The sequence below is a fragment of the Adiantum capillus-veneris genome, chromosome 21, assembly GCF_014529385.1.
Source record: "Adiantum capillus-veneris isolate H3 chromosome 21, ASM1452938v2, whole genome shotgun sequence".
NCBI lineage: Eukaryota > Viridiplantae > Streptophyta > Polypodiopsida > Polypodiales > Pteridaceae > Adiantum > Adiantum capillus-veneris.
In genome coordinates, this window is record NC_140951.1 from 109,514,387 (window position 1) to 109,534,296 (window position 19,910).

The 19,910-nt window shown below is 41.7% G+C and overlaps 2 protein-coding genes across 2 annotated transcripts in view; both read left to right on the forward strand.

Moving 5' to 3' along the window:
* The first annotated feature begins 8,581 nt into the window (after window positions 1-8,581).
* LOC147431526 (pentatricopeptide repeat-containing protein At2g33680-like) lies at window positions 8,582-12,758 on the forward strand. Its single transcript, XM_086494092.1, has 2 exons — window positions 8,582-12,243; window positions 12,329-12,758. The coding sequence occupies exon 1, from the start codon at window positions 8,661-8,663 to the stop codon at window positions 11,424-11,426; it is 2,766 nt and encodes a 921-aa protein (XP_086350218.1). The 5' UTR covers window positions 8,582-8,660; the 3' UTR covers window positions 11,427-12,243; window positions 12,329-12,758.
* Window positions 12,327-19,910, forward strand: part of LOC147431527 (uncharacterized) — a 47,354-nt gene continuing 39,770 nt past the window's right edge. The window contains exon 1 of the mRNA XM_086494093.1: window positions 12,327-12,438. The gene's annotated coding sequence lies outside the window, so the exon portion shown is untranslated. The remainder of the gene's footprint in view (window positions 12,439-19,910) is intronic.

The following is a 19,910-nucleotide window of genomic DNA, read 5'->3' on the forward strand; positions in this document are numbered from 1 at the left end:
GGATGGAGATGTTGACATATCTACACATAATAAGTACACGTAGAAAAGAAGGAAGCGGACAAACTCTTACACAAGAAGATGACACAGGGAAGCTCCATAGCCCAAGACATAGGTTAAGAGAGGGGAAAAGGAAAATTTGAGAGCATCTACACAAGAATGGCCTAAAGATTGTAGCCCCCAAACTCCATTGCACCTCTTGTGGAGTTGGTATTGAATATTTGAAATTACATATTGGTGCCAAAAATCAGAGGCCCCTCTTTTACACTTAGTTCCACTTTAGTTATAAGTGGAGCATATCACTTATTGCATGATCCTCTTAGGGTGAGTTCTCACTATCTTATTTACAAAGCAACCATAGTGGCTTATTGATAAAAGATCTAAAACACTGTGCAAATATAAAGTGTTTGAGAAATTTATTTATTTCCGACACCTTCTCCTCAACTCCCAAGACTCCAATCTACAAGTCATCAATCATCGTTAGGAGAAAATAGAAAGACATCACAATAATTACCCATAATGCTTCAGTTATCCTAATTCTAGTTAACAACATACAACAGGAGGGTGCCCTGGCTTGTAACATCCCTCCCTCCAGGGATAACAATTGTCCTCAGTTGCTCAATAGAGAATCAACTGGACCATGAGTGATGAAATTTGTGGAGAAGATCTGGAAAAATTTTACATTTGATTAAGAGATGTCATATAATTCTATTATTTCACCTATCCTTTTGTCCCTTGGTATCTTCAACATTCATTTGGAATCCATACCATTCCTCTCAGCTATATTGGACACATAGCATGCCCTATGTGTCTTTGAATATGATTCTTCAAATTTGTAAGTTTATCTCTGTTTAGAACAAAAAGTATTGACAGTCATGGTAAAATTCATTTTTTGTTATCATTTATAGAAAATTACTTGACAATTGTGGTTTATCATTGGTAACTCCATGTTATATCTTTCTCAATCTTCATGCTACTAATCAAGCTACAAAAGCCACTTTTAGTTCTAATGGTGACAAATCACCAAGGCAATCACTCTTCAGTAGAAATTATCTCAAGAATTGTGAGCTCCAAACTTCGATAAGCATCCAGTTTGTAATGGTTTGCACTATCTATGAAAAAGCGGAATGCCAAGTTATTGAGTTGCTAGTGCAATGGCATCATTACTTTATTTACTGTTAGTATGCTACCTCAATTTCTAGATAAGAACATATTTGTATCATGAAATACACCAATTGCTCAATAATAGCATCATTGCAACATCGAGCTTTCAAGCATATGAAGAACTAAAAGCTTTGGTGAAGTTTTCTTTTTAGATAATCACACTTGTGGCCACTCTATGTGCCACGTTCTCTGGATTTCGCTCCTGGATATACTGGGAAGGAGGAATGTTAAGATTTTTTCCATTGTCCATGCCCTCAACTCATGTTGGGGTAGTCTCTATGTTTTGGGTTATGGTGTAATGTCCAAGCATAGTTAAACAAGGTACCTAGCCTTGTAATGTATTTTAATAGTTAATTATCTTCACATTGGCACATTCACAATGCATTTCACATTAGTTTATTACGACATTTTGAGGACCCCTACCTACACATCATATATATGAGGAACCACCTACACTTGTAGATCAAGAAGAACAATTCATCCCTGACCAAATAGTTGATCACCACTACACACACTAGCATGGTTTATAATCGTTATCTTTTGACTTTTAAAGACCACCCTAGAGAAGATGTTAAATGGATGCTGGATTTTTTTCCTGAAACTTTCAAGATCTTCTCCACAAATTTCATCACTCACTGTCCAGTTGATTCTCTATTGAGCAACTGAGGACAATTGCTATCCCTGGAGGGAGGGATGTTACAAGACAACGCACAACAAGACACCCTCTTGTTGTATGTGGTTAACTACAATTGGGATAGCTGGAGCGTAATGGGTAAGTTGTTTTTGTATTTTTTACTAATGGTGAGTTTGTGACTTGTAGAATGGATTCTTGGGAGTTGAGGAGAAGCCGTCGGCAATAAATAAATTTCTCGACCACTTTATATTTTCACAGTGTTTTAGATCTTTTATCGAAAATCGGCAATCAAATTGAAATTTTAAGGAGTAGATTGTTAATTTATTGCACCGATTTTGCAAAATCAAGGCTTACTTGACGATTAATTGGTTTATCAACATATTAGTTCCACTTAACGACCATCGAGATTTGCTTAATTGGAGAATTAATCGACAATATTATTCAACAATTTTTTCTATCGACAATCGCAACTTGGGTATGTGCAGCATTCAATTCAAGCAATTGCTAAATTTGTGGACCTATGAAGGTATACGGACGAGGAATCCAGAAGGAGGCGATTCTGAAGAACTTTGAGTAATTGATGATTCCAACTCATTGAAGGAGATTAGAAGAGACAAATTTGAATTGGGTGAGATAAGAGGCCAATCAGAAAGAGTTTTTGAGAACCTAAATTCGGCCAGCTTTGCATCGTCTTCAAATTTGTTCAAGAAGAACATGAGTGAGGGCTATGACAAGAAGAAGAAGTGGAATTGGAAGAAGAGAATTGGCAATTTTTGAAGAATTCTGAGAAGAAGTCGGACGAAGCAAGGAGTTCCTTGTATTGCTTCTTCTAACTCGATGGTGACCGATGGTGGGAAACACTTCTAGCATGCAAAGAGATCCATATGTCAACCACCACCAAATATCGCAAGATCTGCATCAAAGGGAGTGCCCCGAGGTTAGGTAAACTAGTTTAAATTTATTACATTTTCTTGTGTTGTCTTGAATTTTTTTGCGGAAACCCTTAACTTTTGAGCACATTTTGGAGCCCAATTTGCGCTGCTCGGCTCCCTTGTTGATGGGATGCTGCTTCTATCCATGATGTTGTACACAAGTTTTCACCATAAATATTAGATGACTTTTGTAATACTAACTCTCCATAAATCACTATTTGTAAGTTGCACATATGGCAACCAAGAAGACAGTGGATCCTCCTAGCACATGTCTCCATTTGAACCTATTTAGACAAACGGACCACTAGCAGTCAATCCAAGGATCAAGAGCTTGAGACAACATGGCTACAATACAAACAAGATTTTTCAAAAACTACATTGAAAATTTTGGTTCAATCTTAACTTGATAGGTGGCAATATCACATTATAAATTGTGACTCGATTTATTGACCAACATCTTACCCACAAATAAATGATAAGTTCTATTAATTCCCACATTTTATGTTTTATTTTTACCATCAATTTCAAAGGTTAATCACTAATTTGTATCGAAGGAAAAAAGTGCTTCTTTAGATATATATTTTTTAGATAATGTCATAGTTGAAGCTTACTCCAAGCAACATTATACCCCTCGATTCGCCAAGTTGACACGCCACCTAAAAATATGAACTTGAAGTCAAACAATGTTACCATAGTCATGCCAAGCCATGGATCACTTCAACATGAGTCTATCTATCCAATAAATTGATAAGTCTTCCTCCTACCACTCACGATTCCATAAAACTTTACACCCCTAAAATTTTACATTGGATTAAGAGATGTCATATAATTCCATTATTTCTCTTATTATTTGTCCCTTGGTAACTCCGATATTCATCCATACCATTTCTCTCAGCTATATTTGACACATAGCATGCTAAGCGTGGCTATGAATATGATTGTTCACATTTGTAAGTCTCTCTGACTTCTCTCTCCTTAGAACAAAAATTATTTGACATTCATGGTAAAATTCATTTTTTTGTTATCATTTATGGAACTTGACAATTGTGGTTTATCATTGATAACTCCATGTTGTATGTTTTTCAATATTCATGCTACTAATCAAGCCACAAAGGTCACCTTTAGTTCTTATGTTGACAAATCACCAAGGCAATCACTCTTCAGTACAAATTATCTCAAGAATTGTGAGCTCCAAACTCTTATAATTATCCAATTTCTAATGGTTTGCACTATCTATGAAAAAGCAGAATGCGAAGTTATTAAGTTGCTAGTGCAATGCAATCATTACTTTATTTACTTTTAGTATGCTAACTCAATTTCTAGGTAAAAACATATATGTATCATGAAATACACCAATTGCTCAATAATAGCATTTAAATATTTGATTGAGAGATGCAACTTAACAAAGTCGATAGGGTAGTGTATCCTGCAATTACTTACATTGCAACATTGAGCTTACTAGCCTATGAGGAACTAAAGTTTTAGTGAAGTTTTCTTTTTAGATAATCACACTTGTGGCCACTCTATGTGCTACTTTCACTAAATTTCGCTACAGGATATATTGGGAAGGAGGAATGTTAAGATTTTGTCCATTCTCCATGCCCTCAGCTCAAGTTGGGGTAGTCTCTATGTTTTGGGTCGTGGTGTAATGCTCGAGCATATTTAAATAGGGTACCTAACCTTGTAATGTATTTTAATATTTAATTATCTTCATATTGACACATTCACAATGCATTTCACATATGATGACTCGTGAGAGATGGCGATCTCGTAGTTGCCAATATATGCGATGTTGACATTGTGGTCACACAAGGCACATTAGATGTCGTTGTTTCAGATGTATGGGGCAACAACGGAGGTTCATGCATGGTGTAGATGAGATTTTGACACATGCTAGGTGGTGGCTTCATATGCTAGTGACGATGATGTCACGTTTTCCTTTAGAGTCCCTCCTCCTTACATGTCTTCTAGAGGTGACACTTCTCCACGTTGGTTGGCAGATGAGGATACAGTTTTTCCTATCACACCACATTGTCACTGGTTTAGCACCTTCTCTAGTGGGCGCATTGGTTGTGTGCACTTGGCCTTTGGTTTAGCGTTTGACTAGTGGTACATCATATACGCTACGACATGTACACTATGTTCCTCAGCTAAGATATAGCTTGATCAGTGAGACGGTTAGCAAAGTATGGGTGTCAAACACTAAGAGAGCAGTCTTTCCAGATACATTGCAGTTAGTGATTGCGAGAGGAGCCTGTAGTGGCTTGGTATATCCTATGCATGTGTCTGAGGTTTGAGACATCATGGTCTCAGTTTTGTTATTAGCATGCTTTAAGCAAGAGACGAGACGTGTCTCCTTTGCCATGATCATGAGATAGAGCATTTAGCTGTGCAAGACGTGCAAGTAGTCTCTATAGAGATAGAGCTAGAGCGGCAGTGCTCTAGTGAGACACATCAGGTGTTGTCAGAGTCTATGCAGGTAGAGGTAGAGCACGTTTGCTCCCTAGAGGCACAAGCATAGATGGCAGACATGGAGCTCTCTGATATGCTCATACTAGAGGCTGATGAGTTGGTGCCAAGATGCATAGTTCCACCTATGGGTGAGAGGGACGTAGTTGTCAGCATTGACACATCCATATGTGATGAGTAGTCTTGATGATGCAGTACATGCAAATAGCACAAGTGAGGCGAGTACAACCAGGTTTGTGCAGATTTTGTCAGCATTCGGGCGTCTCATGTATGACCTACTAGTGTCAAGGCCTAACCTAGCAGCTGCATTGGGAGCATTTGCAGCAGGGATTGTCTATTGTACGATGACTGACACTAGCATGATGCATAGTGGATTGTAGACCATACATAGTAGCGTGGATACGCACGCTCGCCTATCCCTAGAGTAGATACGACTGCAAGTAGATCAATTGAGCAAGCTAGTGGGCATAGGTTGAGACAGTCTCTCAACCTGTTTTCTTGTACATACTAGTGGTTTAGCTAGTAAGATCCACTCATCGGCACATTCGTCTTTAAGTGGGAGATTGTTGGGGTAAAGGCCTCTATGCCTAGCCCGACCGCCCAGACTATGGACGCGCACCCACTGACCATGACCTTATTCTTGTACATATATCAAGAATAAGGAGCTTCTCACTTTGAGGATGAATCTACCCGCACACAATTGTGCTCTCACCTTCTCCTTCTCCCCTTCCTATACGCACCGCACTGCATGCATTCCGCATTATGACACTGTTTAAGCAGAAGGGTAACATTGAAAGGCCTTATTTTGTTTTAAGTAGACGATGTGTAGTGGAGTCATGTCATGCTGGTTGGACCTCTCATGGATATGTATGCAAAGTGTGGTGTTCTTTGCTATGTGCATAATGTGCTAGAGAAGCTCCCTTCTTGCAGCCTTGTCTCCAGGAAGCTATAATTGTAGGGTATGTTGAAGAATGACAAGACTGACATGCTCTTGACTACTTTGAATAGTTGCAATAAGAGGGTGTCCTTCTAAATGAAGTGGCCTATTGTGCATCCTCAAAGCCTGTGGTGCTGCAACTAGAATATGACTCGGGGCTTCATGGAGCAAGATGTTGCATTGGGTCTTCCTAGAAACATCAAGACAATTTTCTAAAAAGGGCCAACAAGAATTTTAGTATTTTGAACAGATGCAATGTGAGGGCATCCTTTCAAATGAAATGTCCTTGTTGTGCATCCTCATACCGCGTGCTATGATTGGATCCATTTGATAAGGGAAAGCATATCCATGATGGATTTGGACACAAGGGTTGTCAAAGTATCATGTTAAAGAAGCTCCCTCCTTAGAACTTCATCTCATGGAGAGCTTTGATTGTTGGAAAAAAGGCAGGCAAGTCCCAACTAGCTTTTGACTATTTCCAAAGTTTGATGCAAGGGGTGCTAGAACATTATGTTGTGCTTGGTAAGGACCTCTGATGCAAAAAGGGGGCTTTTTTGGCACAATTGTTGGTTTATCTTTCTACTAAGCTTCAGTATTTTAAAGTGAATGCTATTGAGATTCAAGGTTTGCATGAGAAGTTGTTATCTCAATTTAAGTGTGAGAGTACAACTGGGGTGATAAACAAGAGGTATGACTGTAGATTAGTGGGATTCAAGTAGTCGTTTCCTACCTAGGCAGCTTGCCAAGGTTGAACGATTGCGGTTATGGTAGATCATCCTTGGATTGCTAGTTGAAATAGGTGCATTTGCCACAGCTTGAACCACTTGACCTATAAATTGAATTTCTCCCAATAGATTACAAATCCCAAAAGAAAAGACTCTCCAAGACTAGAAGAGAAGAATAACACGACGGTGCTGCCTCACCGCCATACAATGTATGGTTTTTCTCTTTTTTTTGATGGGCAGCATGGGAGCACAAATTGCATTTCTCATGCTCTTTGAGAAACCAAGAGACCAAGTTTCACTACTATTGACATGTTTTAACTCCCAAATTTTTCAATCTAACAAGGATTAGACTTTGATAAACTCAATATATGTGTTCAAAATCTACCTTCAAAATATAGGTACATTACTAAACTTATAGAAAAGGTTGGTTACTTTGGTGAAGTATGGATATCATCTTCGAATAGTGGTAGATGTTGTGTGCTTAAGATAACTACTCTATACAACCCAATTACATCATGTAATGATTGCTAGGTACCACAAGTAGGTACCCCCATTTCATTTTTAAACACATTTATTTAATAAGAGGCAAAGGTTTCAATTCAAGGACAATAAGTGATTAAGGGTTTAGCTTCTAAAGGTTGAGGGTGTATGAGTAGATGGGCTTTTAGAAATTTAAGTTAGCCTACAGCTCTGAGGTTTTTGAATTCATACACCTGTTCTAGAAGCCCTAGAATTCCTATACACCCTTGGACCGTTGCCCTTGAGTCGCCACTTCCACACCCTCTACCTATAGCTGCTTGCCGACGGCCTTTGCCCTCGCGCTGGTGCACGTTCCACACTCCCTGACTTGCAGCGACCCTCACCAGTCCATCTCCTACCGATGCCCACACCCACCCCTTGCGCATGTGTGCCTTACCTCAAGTCATCTGAGTTGTCTGCTACCCCTTGATCCCCTGTCGATGCATTGTCTCAGTGTTGCATCCTCAATGACCTTAGTAGTGGAAACTTTGGAAACAAACCTTGTCAAAAGAATCTTTCAAAAATTAATTAATAACATTTATTATAATGGCACCATTTCACATCTTACAAGAGGCATGAGCTGTTGGCCTGTATGGGCACAATTACAGGAGCACGGGGAACTTGTATACCACTTCATGAATGTCCATGAGTTGAAGTGAAGTTCCCCTGCAAAGCCTTGGCACTAAGTAACACCTATATTTAATGCGCGGGGGGGAGTCATGGGATCAACCATCCAGGTTGGGGGACGGGATCTCGAGGCGCACTAAACACGGTCACACAAAAAATGAGTCGCATTAAATTGGATAGCGAGAAAAACGAGTCGTATCGTCGAGATGTGAACCTGTGACCTCGAAGTCCAGGTTTAGGGTCACATAGGCTAAACACCTCACCCGGGCGCACATCGTGTATCCACAAATGCTTTTTTGACGTTATATTGTAAATTGACATGTATTGCCTAGGTTGCCTCGGTTTAGGGCGTGTCCAAGTTTAGTTTTGATTTGACACTGCGGCTGCGATCTCCTTGGCCTTGTGTGTGGACTTCCCTTGATCCCATTAGCCCCCCCCCCCCCCCTCCCTCAAATATAGGTGTTACTTAGTGCCGAGGCCGCAAAGCAATCGTGGCAAACTAGTTTGATTTTCACCATATGGTACCATCCATAATAACTATCCAGTTTCCCCTCGTTAAAACAACTTCAGTTTACAGCATTAGCGAATGCAGCTACAACATAACGACAGTGTTGTCTGCTTGCTGAAGGTGACGACAATGGTTGCCGAATTCTGGCATGGCGAGGAAATCTGCACGCGACCCATTGTTGAGACTTACGGATCCTTTGCAGCGGCACTACAACGCAGCATTGCAATCTTGCTCTCACTTCAAGCACGAAAACACCTTGGAGACCTTGTGGCTTTCCTTTTCGTGTAATTCATCTTGGACTGTTGACAAGATCATCAGAAGAGGACTCCTCCACACCCAGAATCAGCACTCGAATGAGTGTTCCTCCTTTGTGTCCGCACTCAGGACTTGTGCCAAGATCAGGGATCTCTCCTTGGGCACCACGTTGCATTATGATATTCTGAGGAGAGGGTTACTGCAAAGATGCTCTGATGCTTTGGTTACTATGTACGCAAGATGCGGTGCACTTGAAAAAGCTAAAGAGGTCTTTGACGTTTGTAAGATTAGGAACGTATTCACTTGGACCTCACTCATTGCAGGATTTGTCGAAGAGGGTCGGGCTCTAGATGCTCTTGTTTATTATGAACGTATGCAGCATGAGGGTGTCTCTCCAATTGCCGTGACTTTCACCTGCATCTTGAAAGCCTGTTGTAGTGTAGGAGCGGTTGACAAGGGAGAACGAATCCATGACGAGATTGCGAAACAAGGGCTGTTGCAAATTAATCCCATACTTGGTAATGCTCTCGTGAATATGTATGCCAAATGTGGTGCCCTCACAAAGGCAAAACAAGTGCTCGAGGACCTTCCAGCTCGGAATGTTAATACTTGGTGTGCATTGATCACCGGTTATGCTCATGAGGGCAAAGGTGAACAAGCATTGAGTTGTTTTGAAAGGATGCAACATGAAGGCCTCTCGCCAGATCCAATAACGTTTACTTGCATTTTGAAAGTTTGTGGTAGCACAGGGGCAATCAATAAAGGGGAACAAATTCACAATGAAATTTTAGAACAAAAGTTGTTGGAGAACGATGTCGAGCTTGGCACTGCGCTTGTGGACATGTATGCCAAGTGTGGGGCTCTTGAAAAAGCACGAAAAGTGCTGAAGTTGCTTCCGATTCGCAATGTCATTTCTTGGTCTGCACTAATTGCAGGGTATGCCCAACATGGTCAAGGTCAAGAAGCAATGAGCTGTTTTGAGGACATGCAATGTGACGGTTTCTCTCCTGATGCAGTTACATTTACTTGCATTCTGAAAGCATGCAATAGCATAGGAGCAACTGATAAAGGGGAACATATTCATGATGATGTCAGTAAACTAGGATTACTAGAAAATAACTTTGTACTTGGAAATGCTCTTGTGGACATGTATGCAAAGCGCGGTGCTTTTTCTAAAGCATGGCAAGTTATCTCGGACCTTCGAAATTGTGATATTATCTCCTGGAATACATTAATTGGAGGATACTCTCATCATGGCAAAGGTGAGCAAGCACTTGCATGTTTTACACAGATGTGTCGTGAGGGTCATCTTCCTAATGCAGTGACATTTCATTGCATCTTAAAAGCTTGTAGCAGCATAGGGGCATTGGAGAAGGGAGAGCTCATTCATGATGAGATTATTAGATATGGTTTGCTTGAAAAAGATCCTTTGCTGGGAAACGCCTTGGTGGAGATGTATACCAAGTGTGGTGCCCTTGCAAAAGCAAGACGATTGCTCGGGAAGCTTCTTCTTTGGGATCCTGTCTCTTGGTTTGCGGTAATTGCAGGTTATGCTCAACATGGCGACCATGAGGAAGCATTGAATTGTTTTGAACAGATGCAGCTTGAGGGTCTCTCTCCAAATGATGCAATTTTGCTTTGCATTGTGAATGTATGTGGCACCATAAAAGCAGCTGATAAGGGGCGTAAAATTCATGATGAGATTGCAGAAAGGGGTTTGCTTGGAAAAAGCATTGCTCTTGGCAATGCTCTCGTGGATATGTATGCCAAGTGTGGGGTTCTTGCACAAGCACAACAAGTTCTTGATGAGCTTCCTACTCGGGATGTTGTCTCTTGGAATGCATTAATTACAGGATATATTCAAGAAGGTGAACTTGAGCAAGCAATAAACTGTCTCCATCGAATGAAGGGTGATGGTCTCTCACCAAATGCAGTAACCTTCACATGCATTTTGAAGGCATGTAGCACCGTAGGAGCAATTGATAAGGGAGAAGAAGTTCATGACGAGATTGCTAGACAGGGGTTGCTAGGAAGTGATATCATTCTTGGCACTGCCCTGGTGAATATGTATGCCCAGTGTGGTGCTCTCGTGAAGGCGAAACATGTGCTTGAGCAGCTACCTATGCGGAGTGTTATAACTTGGAATGCATTAATTGCGGGGACCATTCAAAATGGTAATTCTGAACAAGCACTGAACTTTTTAAAACAAATGCAGCGTGAGGGTCTTTCTCCAAATGCAGCCACATTTTCTTGCATGCTCAGCACTTGTAGCCGCTTAGGTTTAGTAAAAGATGCTCAAATGTTCTTTTCAAGTATGAGTACAACGTGTGGCATAATTCCAGATTTAGAGCACTGTGCTTGCATGGTTGACCTTTTGGGACGTGTAGGGCATCTTGATGAGGCAGTGAGTGTCATGGCGAAGTTGCCATCGTCTTACAGTGGACTTTGGTCTGTCTTGTTGGATGCTTGTCAAAAATGGGTAAATGTGAATGTTGGGAGATGGGCGTTTGAACATGCCATACAAGTAGACAAGCATAATGCGGCACTTTATGTTTCGATGGCTCATATTTATGCAGCTGCTGGAATGAAAAAGGAGGCAGAAGGTATCGAATCAATGAGGGTAGGACATGAAGCATGGCAGAGAAGAGTCAGCAGATAGTTTGCCTATTAGTGTAAGAGGAAAAGCTTGTTGAAGGTAAGGCTACCATGATACTTCCCAGGTGTGTAATATAGGGCATCTTGATGAGGAGAGAGTAGGGCCTTGTTGCTGCATCAGTTGCTTTCCAGGTCGTCAGTTAGATGTTTGCCACGTTCCTGTTAATATGATTAAGGATACCCTTTATGCTTACTGGAGCATTATTTCAGAACTTGGAGGCAGTGGCGGAGGAGAAGCATTGTTTCCTGGAGTTCTTCTACGACCAACAAAAGCTAAACAAGGACAGCAAAGCCCTACTAATACTGGTGATCTGGGATTTTTCGTGGCCCATATCTACTATTTCAGTGATAACAGAGACAGTTGCTGCTTTTGAAATTTGACTCCCTCCACGGTGGGGTTCACCTTCTTGGCAATCTTCTTACCAAATACAGAGGATGCAAAATAATTAGGCTATGCAAGGTTGTGAGTAAGACTCTTAAGTTAAATATGGCCAGTGATGGGAGTATTTATTACTTGTGAAGCGCTCACTCACCTACTGACTGGTGGTACTAACAGAACTAGCTCAAATTGGGATGCCCTTGAAGAGATTCGAGGATTTCACAGGTGAAGAGTAGTGGTCAAAAGCATTCAAAGGTGGCGGAAAGCATTACAGGTCTACCATTACAAGAGAATATACTCAAGAATACTAGTAGCTTTTGACAATGTGTTGGTTATCACGGGTATAAACATACAGTAGAAATAAAACAGTACTCTACTATATGTGGGAAGCTGTAAGGATTGCTTTGGCTAGTGACAAATCGCTTCTCCGTCACAAATGAAGGTAAGCTTACCTCTTTTCCTTTGCGTCTGTGTGTAAAGTTTATGGCTTAGTGTTGCTGTGCTCACTTGTTTGCTGTCTCATCCAGATATCATTGATGAAAGCAAATTCAAACTGGGAGCTACCTTTGAACAGGTCTGAGGTGCTGCTGTACAAGTCAAAGTGACAAGGAGAGCAACATCTCCAGTGCCAAACCAGGTCAGGTTAACCTTACTAGAGGCCTGTGTAAAAACATTTTACTGAATCTTGTGCTAGATCGTAAAGTGTTCATGTAGTCTTGAAAGTGACATCGAGCTCTATCAGTTTATGTTGGATATTGTCAATCCGTGGTTGTGTCTATTGGCTAGTCCCTACAATCCCCAAAATGCATATTGTCTGCTAGGCTTCTGCTAAGTTTCTTGTTTCTTTAGACAGCCTATTATGATTTCTCAAAAATGCGCAAAAATAACCACATAAATTCTATGAGAGGATGTAGGAAAATTATCTAGAGTCACAATGGAGATGTTCTTCTGTCTATAGTAGAATGTGTCGCCAGGCCTCAGTGAAGTACTGTCATTCTCAGCTCTTTTGGTTTAGATAAGAGTGATAAAAGAGGGACACTCTCCTCTCATGTGTGGATGTTAGCCCACCCAAGTACTTCCAAAATGTGTTCCTAGCTTGCCATGTAGGATGCCCGATCAAAGAAGTAGGTTGTTTCCAAGCTTGTGGAGAATTTTCTTGGTAGGCTGGTAGCTTCCGACTCAATCTCAAAGAGGACCTGCATTTCTGCATTGGTCCCATAATATGTTTCAAAATGTTTTGATAGTGCCGATTGCCAGCAAAAGAGGGGTTTTCTTGGTAGTGTCTGACCCAACTCTCTCAATGAGACTACTCTATGCATCTCGCAAAGAGACAAGCCAGGGGGAGGATCATGACCATGATCGTTGTGTGGTCGTGCAAACTACATATGATTACACTGAAGGGCAAGTCAGTACACTGCATCATAATTGATGCTTGGCTTCTTGAGATTGCCTCCCATATTTGGAGTCACAAATTTGCACAGTGCCGTAGAGCTCCATCTTCCACAATTCTTCCCCCTTGCTCCACACATGATCTTTTCATTCCAGGAATGTATGTTGTAGAATCTCTTTTTGGAATCAACAATTTTTTCTTTTATCTTTTGTCCATGTTGCTGTAGAAGTTTGAGGTTCTTGAATCAAGTCTTGTACTGCCTTATCCTTTGTGACTTCAAAGTGGACTTTGCATACAATGTTCCAGTCAGGTAAGCTTTTCTCATTTATTTTGTTCATCTCTTTGTCTACACCGTTTAAGTAGTTTGTAAAATTTTCAATATATTAAATAAATATCAAACTACTCTTGCTTCGTGATCCTTGTTTGTGTCCCCTCTACAGGTTGTAAGGTCAGATTTTTCTGGCCTTATACATGATTTTGGAACAAGTGACCAGTCTTGCTAAACCTTCACTTACATTGTGATTTATCTATCTTACCTAATGTCGGACGTTCATACATGAAATGTCCTAATTGCCTAGACTTGGTACAATTTGGGCAAATGAATGCACCTGGTTCGACCAGAAAACGCGCGCTTGGCATATCGATGAATGAGATAGCTGTTATGCCAATGTATGCCCAAAAGAGCGTCGCAATGCCCTAACTTTATGATGCGAAAGTCTTCCTTGCCATGGTACCCTTGAACGGTGATCAGAAGAGCACCAATGTGTGGTGCACCTGTTCGAGTTTGCCCTGTGTGTCACAAATTGATGACGTGGCAGTACTGCCCGGAGACACACACAGCAGCAACAGATGACGTGGCAGACTGTACAGATTGTCCAAAAATTGTGTTGACTGGTTGATGATGTGGCAGCTGTACAGACACCGGCAATTCATGCTGACATGCTGACATGGCAGCTGTACGGAATTCCGTAATTTGCGTTGGGCCGCTGGCTGCTTTTTGCCAGTTTTTGAGGACTAGTTGCTTTTGGGACAGTTTGCTTTTGGCAAACCTTGTAAGATAAGAATAAAAGAAACCCAAGAGCCTCACTCTACAGAGCATCTGGACGTAGAGTGTGAGAGCGGAGGTTCTCGACGGGAGTTATACTTTGCTCAAGATTTAATAAAATAAAGAAATATTGAAAGGGGCACCAGGTTTTGGGGCCAATATCTCGTTGCACGGAACTACGCCGGGGCTGTGTCGTCTCGAATTGAATTGTGATTTAAAGTTGTGAATTATTCTTAGTGATTCTCTCGTGTGTCATACAATGGAATCAAAGCAAAGAAAGATTCTTCTTCTACGGAGGATCTGATCTTTTTTGCAGCACATGTATGTTTTTGTGAAAGAATCTTCGTGTCCGACGCCCCGACCCCGAACTTATTAGCCACTCCCACCCTTCGTACATTGCGCATTGGGCGCGCTCCCGTCTTCATCGCTTTGTCTTATAGGGCATAAAGCCATTAAGAATCCCAGATTGCATATGGGTTCTCTTGAAGAATTTGATGGAGATAACACCTCTCAACGGGAAGGCAAAGAAAAGGTGAAATCCGGCACGGGAACTGAAGAAAAGAATGAAGATTTGGGCAAATTCTTCGGCAGAGAAGTTTGCCAGAACAAAGTGCAAGCGTCAACTGCAGGTTGACACATGTGTGAAAAGATTGATCAAGTATCCCATAGACACGAGATTTGCGAAACACCTGAAGAATTACCCGATTGATGAGATTCACTCAAGATGGCGTGAGGCCATTGTGTCTCCTCTCAGGACAGGGTGGAAAGCTGAAAGGACATATGAGTGCAGAAAAGTGAAGTGTTGGAACAGAACTCTTGACCAGAAGATGAACCAAATATTGGAAAGGACACTGAAAGAGATATTGATGTGCTGAAAATCTGGTTGTTTGTGAATAGGTAACCTGAAATAGGAGTGAGAAACTCGCATCTGTATGGATTAGGAAGCATGGAGCTGGAGATCCACTCTTTTGCAACGAGGTGAGCCATCTCCTTGCCTGTTTTGCAGGTAAAATCAAGGATGAGATGGTGAGAATCGAGAGCAGTGACATCTCAGGAATGAATCGGATATCTTTTCGATTCGAGATAAGAATGATGAATTTGAATGAATGAATGATGATGCATGTTGAATGATTCTAGTGCATCAAGCTTCCCATATGAATGAGATGACTAGATACTGTGGTGAGCACATCAAGAGTTCCTGTGGGATGAGATGGCTACATAGGGATCTAGGTGCATCAAGACTTCTTGACAGATGAGATGACCAGATGATTGAAACATTGTGTTCAGTATGAACTAAGTGTGTGAATGAAGCACTTTGAAATAGGAATTTTTGAAGATGATTTTGACTTATGTATGAGATTAATGTTTTTTGGAAGAACTTGCTAGTTGTGTGTAGATAACAGGTGAAATCGATGATGATGAATGCAATGGGGAGCATGACCGCTCCAGAATGGATCCGATAAGTATCATGAATTTTGAATGAAACTAATATGGAAGAACCTTCTATTTGTGAGCAGACAATAGGATTGAGAATGAGATGATGATGATGATTTTGGAGCAGTGACAGCTTCGGCTCCCGAACGTGATAACGAATCATGGATCACGATTGATTCAATCGAATAAATGATTAAATCACTCTGTTCAGTATGAACTTGGTGATGGATTGGGACCCTCGAAAAAGATTTCTCGCACACGACAGTGCTTGGGGCGACAAATTCTCGCACACGATAGTGCTTGAGGCGAACGATTCTCGCACACGACACTGCTTGAATTGAAAATCTCTATAGACATGATCGCAATATGGGATGAGTTAATCCGACATTAGCGAGGTCCAAGATGATCTAGATGCGATTACTAAATACGTTGTTGGCAGTCATGGTCTGAGATTTGGAATGAATTTCTATGTTATGTGATCTGAATGTGACCTTACTGTGATTTGAATGAGATGTGATGTCACTGTCGTCGTTGTACAAGTGCCCGATTTGTGTCGTCTAATGCATCGGTACTTAGGGTCATTGTCTACTGAATTGCTTTATGGCCTTTGTCTGGTTTGCAGTTATAATCAAGGGTGATTTCAATTAATTCAAGAGGGGGGTATGTCACAAATTGATGACGTGGTAGTACTGCCTTGACACACACACACAACAACAAATCACGTGGCAGACTGTACGGACTGTCCAAAAATTGCGTTGACTGGTTGATGATGTGGCAGCTGTACGGACGCCTACAATTCGCGTTGACGTGGCAGTTGTACGAAATTCCGTAATTTGCGCTGGCTGCTTTTTGCCAATTTTTGAGGACTGGTTACTTTTGGGACAGTTTGCTTTTGAGTTTAACTGCTTTTTGGGCTCTGCTTTTGGCAACCCTTTGTAAGATAAGAATAAAAGAAACCCAAGGGCCTCACTCTACAAAGCATCTGGACATAGAGTCTGAGAGTGGAGGTTCCCGATGGGAGTTGTAGTTTGCTCAAGATTTAATAAAATAAAGAAATACCGAAAGGGGCGCCAAGTTTTGAGGCCAATACCTCTGGGCACGGAACAACACCGGGCCGTGTCGTCTCAAATTGAACTGTGATTTAAAGTTGTGAAGTATTTTTGTGAATCTCTCTCTCTCGTGTCGCGACAGATTCTAGACTTGGGGTGTCCAAGTCTGTTACACTGTGGCTGATCATATTCAAAGTCCATCTGCTTGAGGAACTCTGGATGGATAAAATTTTGGTGGCTCCTAGGTCGAAGAAGATAAGTGCCTTGAAGCCATTAATCTTTCCATATGCTCTGCACTATTCTTTGGAACTATATAGAGAGATGTCATAAATTTTAGGAACAAGTCGCACTGTAGTTTTAGCTTCCTTAACAAGGGGGTACTTTGGAGGCTTATCCCCTTTTTTAGGACATGCATAAGAGTTGTGTCTCGTCTGGAAACATTCAAAGCATTTGCCTACTTGTAGTAGAGTCTCTTGCCGATTGGGTCGAATTGTCACGAGAATCCCGAGAATTTCTGCATTGTTGTCGAGGATTCTGAGAGTTTGCTGGTTGATCTTATGTAACAAACTCCAATTGTCCTTTCATAAGCTTGTAACGGACCGCAGCATGGTCCATAAGCTCTTGAATCATCGCAACATGTTTAGAAAAACAGTATTCCTGTAGAGATGATGGCAGCCCAATGGTATACCGTTTGCACGGGTCCTCCAAGGTTATCAGCTTGAAGAAAGACTGGCAAGTAAACATTGAGGAACCTTTGATTGTAGTCTTCCATACTCTTCGTGGTAAGCATTTTCAGGTTACCCCATTCTGTCAGAAGATGTACTTCAAAGAGGGATATCATGTGGCTCCGGGAAATTTTTTTCTTGAAAGCTTGCCAAGTCCTTGGAGCATGCAGTTTGGTAGCTATAGAACTCCACCACTCCATAGCATAATCTTTGAGAAAAAAAGCAGCTCGAGAGATCTTTTGGTCCTTTAGTGTAGTTTCCTAGGGCATAGGTGTTGTCAAACTGCTACGAGAACTGTAAGGCTTTTTTTCTATCTTTCGTGCGTGAAAAGGTGAAAAACTTTACTGTGCATCCACCATCCTTGAAGTCTTTAGGCTGATGCAGTGCAAAGCAAGGATATAGATAGTAGGGGTAGGCATATGAACCTTAACGATTGTACCCAGGTAGCGGTGGGAGAGGTGGTGGCAACGGCGGTGGCAATGCGGTTGCATGGGGTAAACATCAGGATGGTTGCATTATATTTCTGAGGCAACAGAGGAGGCAACATGTAGTTCAACTTCATAAACTGTTGAAAGCTCTACAGAATCGGGAGTTCTACTGAGGATGCCTCGAGAGTATGTTGCGGAGTTCCTTGAGGAGGAACTGCAAATACTCTATAGAATCTGGAAGCGCCATCTTGCTCTGTTTGTTCTTGGAGGGACCGGTATGGTTTAAAAAAAAACACGCCGGAAGCTCTGATCCCACTGTACTGGGAGGGCACCACATGCCAGCTGAAAAGAGCAGATTGGATTAGACTTTTAGCACTAAGCTAAATTCGACATGAGAGCCACGGAATGGCGGAGTTCCACTTCCAAACGACATTGGCCCCAAACTGTGGCGTCCCTTCTGATATTTCTTTATATTGCTTCAACAAGGTACAAGCTCTGGAACTCTTCTTTGCTTCCCCGCAAGGTGGAATGCCAGAGTGAGAGCCCTGCACACATTTAAAAGCCCTTGGCCTTTCTGAAAAGCAATTACATGAAAAGCAATGCATTGAAAAGCAAAACTTTGCCGCTCTGACTAACTTGACGAATTGGATTCCTTATTGTCATCCACGTTATTGAGAAAGATCGAGTAAACAAAAAGACTATATTTCATTAATTTAGAAATGGTCAGAGCTGATACAATGGGTACAATAGATTCGCCATTCAACTTTACATCAATCTCTATTTCTCAACCCTTGCTATTCTTAGATTGAAATTTCTTTGCCCCATAGTTTATGACCACTTTGTTCAGTGTGCGCCATAGCATCCCTAAGAGAGCATCGCACCACCCTTCCGAAGGCATGATGTTGAAGGCATCGTGCCCTTAGGAACCGTGACAACGTAGCCGTAGCTTCCCAATGATAGGCGTTATGGCGATTTCATAACCTTGTGCTGCCAAAACTCCATTCATTTGTGGCCCCATGTATTCAAGCTTTATCCCTAGTCTAGCCATCATCTCTATCGAAATAAAGTTTGCCTTGGCTCAAAGAAGATAAGTACTTCTTGGTCTTGCACTCTGCCCCACGTCCTACAGAGCTTAATGTTGGGATCAGACCAACTCTCAGGCATCCCCATGAAATTTGGAACAAGTCCAGCCTTGGTTTTCCCTTTCTTTGCTCACTCCTCGGCGGCTTTTGATGATTGTGATTTGTCTTTGTTCTTCTCCTCCTCCTTTGGACACTTTACCGAAATGTGCCGGGTCTCTCCACATCTAGAGCATTTGCCTTGCTTGTAATACTCTGGCTTCCGTTGAACAGACATCTGCGGGATAAAGGATTTCGTCTTATGAGATTTCTTGGATTTTCTTTGATCCGTGGAGGCCTCTTTCTCTGTAGCCTGGACATTGGCTCATCTGTTGGGTAAGTCATGACCTTGTCTGTAAGGAAAATGTCACAAACTGATGACTGGCATGACCCAAGACCTTATAAGTTGTTTCAACTTTTGGCCATTAGCCAAAGCGGGGCCTAGGGACATAAAGGGATAAAAATCAGCGGACTGCCTAGCTGTGCAGACGCTGCAAATTTCACTGGCTGTTGACGTGGTAGAACATACGGATTTCCGTGAGTTGCGCTGACAGTGCTGACGTGGCACAATTGTACAGATTTCTGCAATCAGCGGTGGCTGCTTTTGGGCTTACTGCTTTTGAGTTACTGCTTTTGAGTTACTGCTTTTGGGGTTCCGCTTTTGGCATCCCTTTGTAAGAATAAAAGGAACCCAAGGGCCTCACTGTGAAGAGCATCTAGACGTAGAGTCTGAGAGTTGAGGACCCGCAGGAGTTGTACTTTGCTCAGAGTTTAATACAAAAAGAAGTACTGAAAGGGGCGCCAGTCTTTGGGGCCAATCTCTCTTCGCACGGAACTACGCCGGGCAGTGTCGTCTCAATTTAACTGTGATTTGATTCAGTGAAGTGTTTTAAGCGAATCTTTCTCTTGTGTCGCGATAG

Coding starts and splice junctions, on each gene's coding strand:
- LOC147431526 (XM_086494092.1), top strand. CDS start 8,661: ATGGCGAGGAAATCTGCACGCGACCCATTGTTGAGACTTACGGATCCT.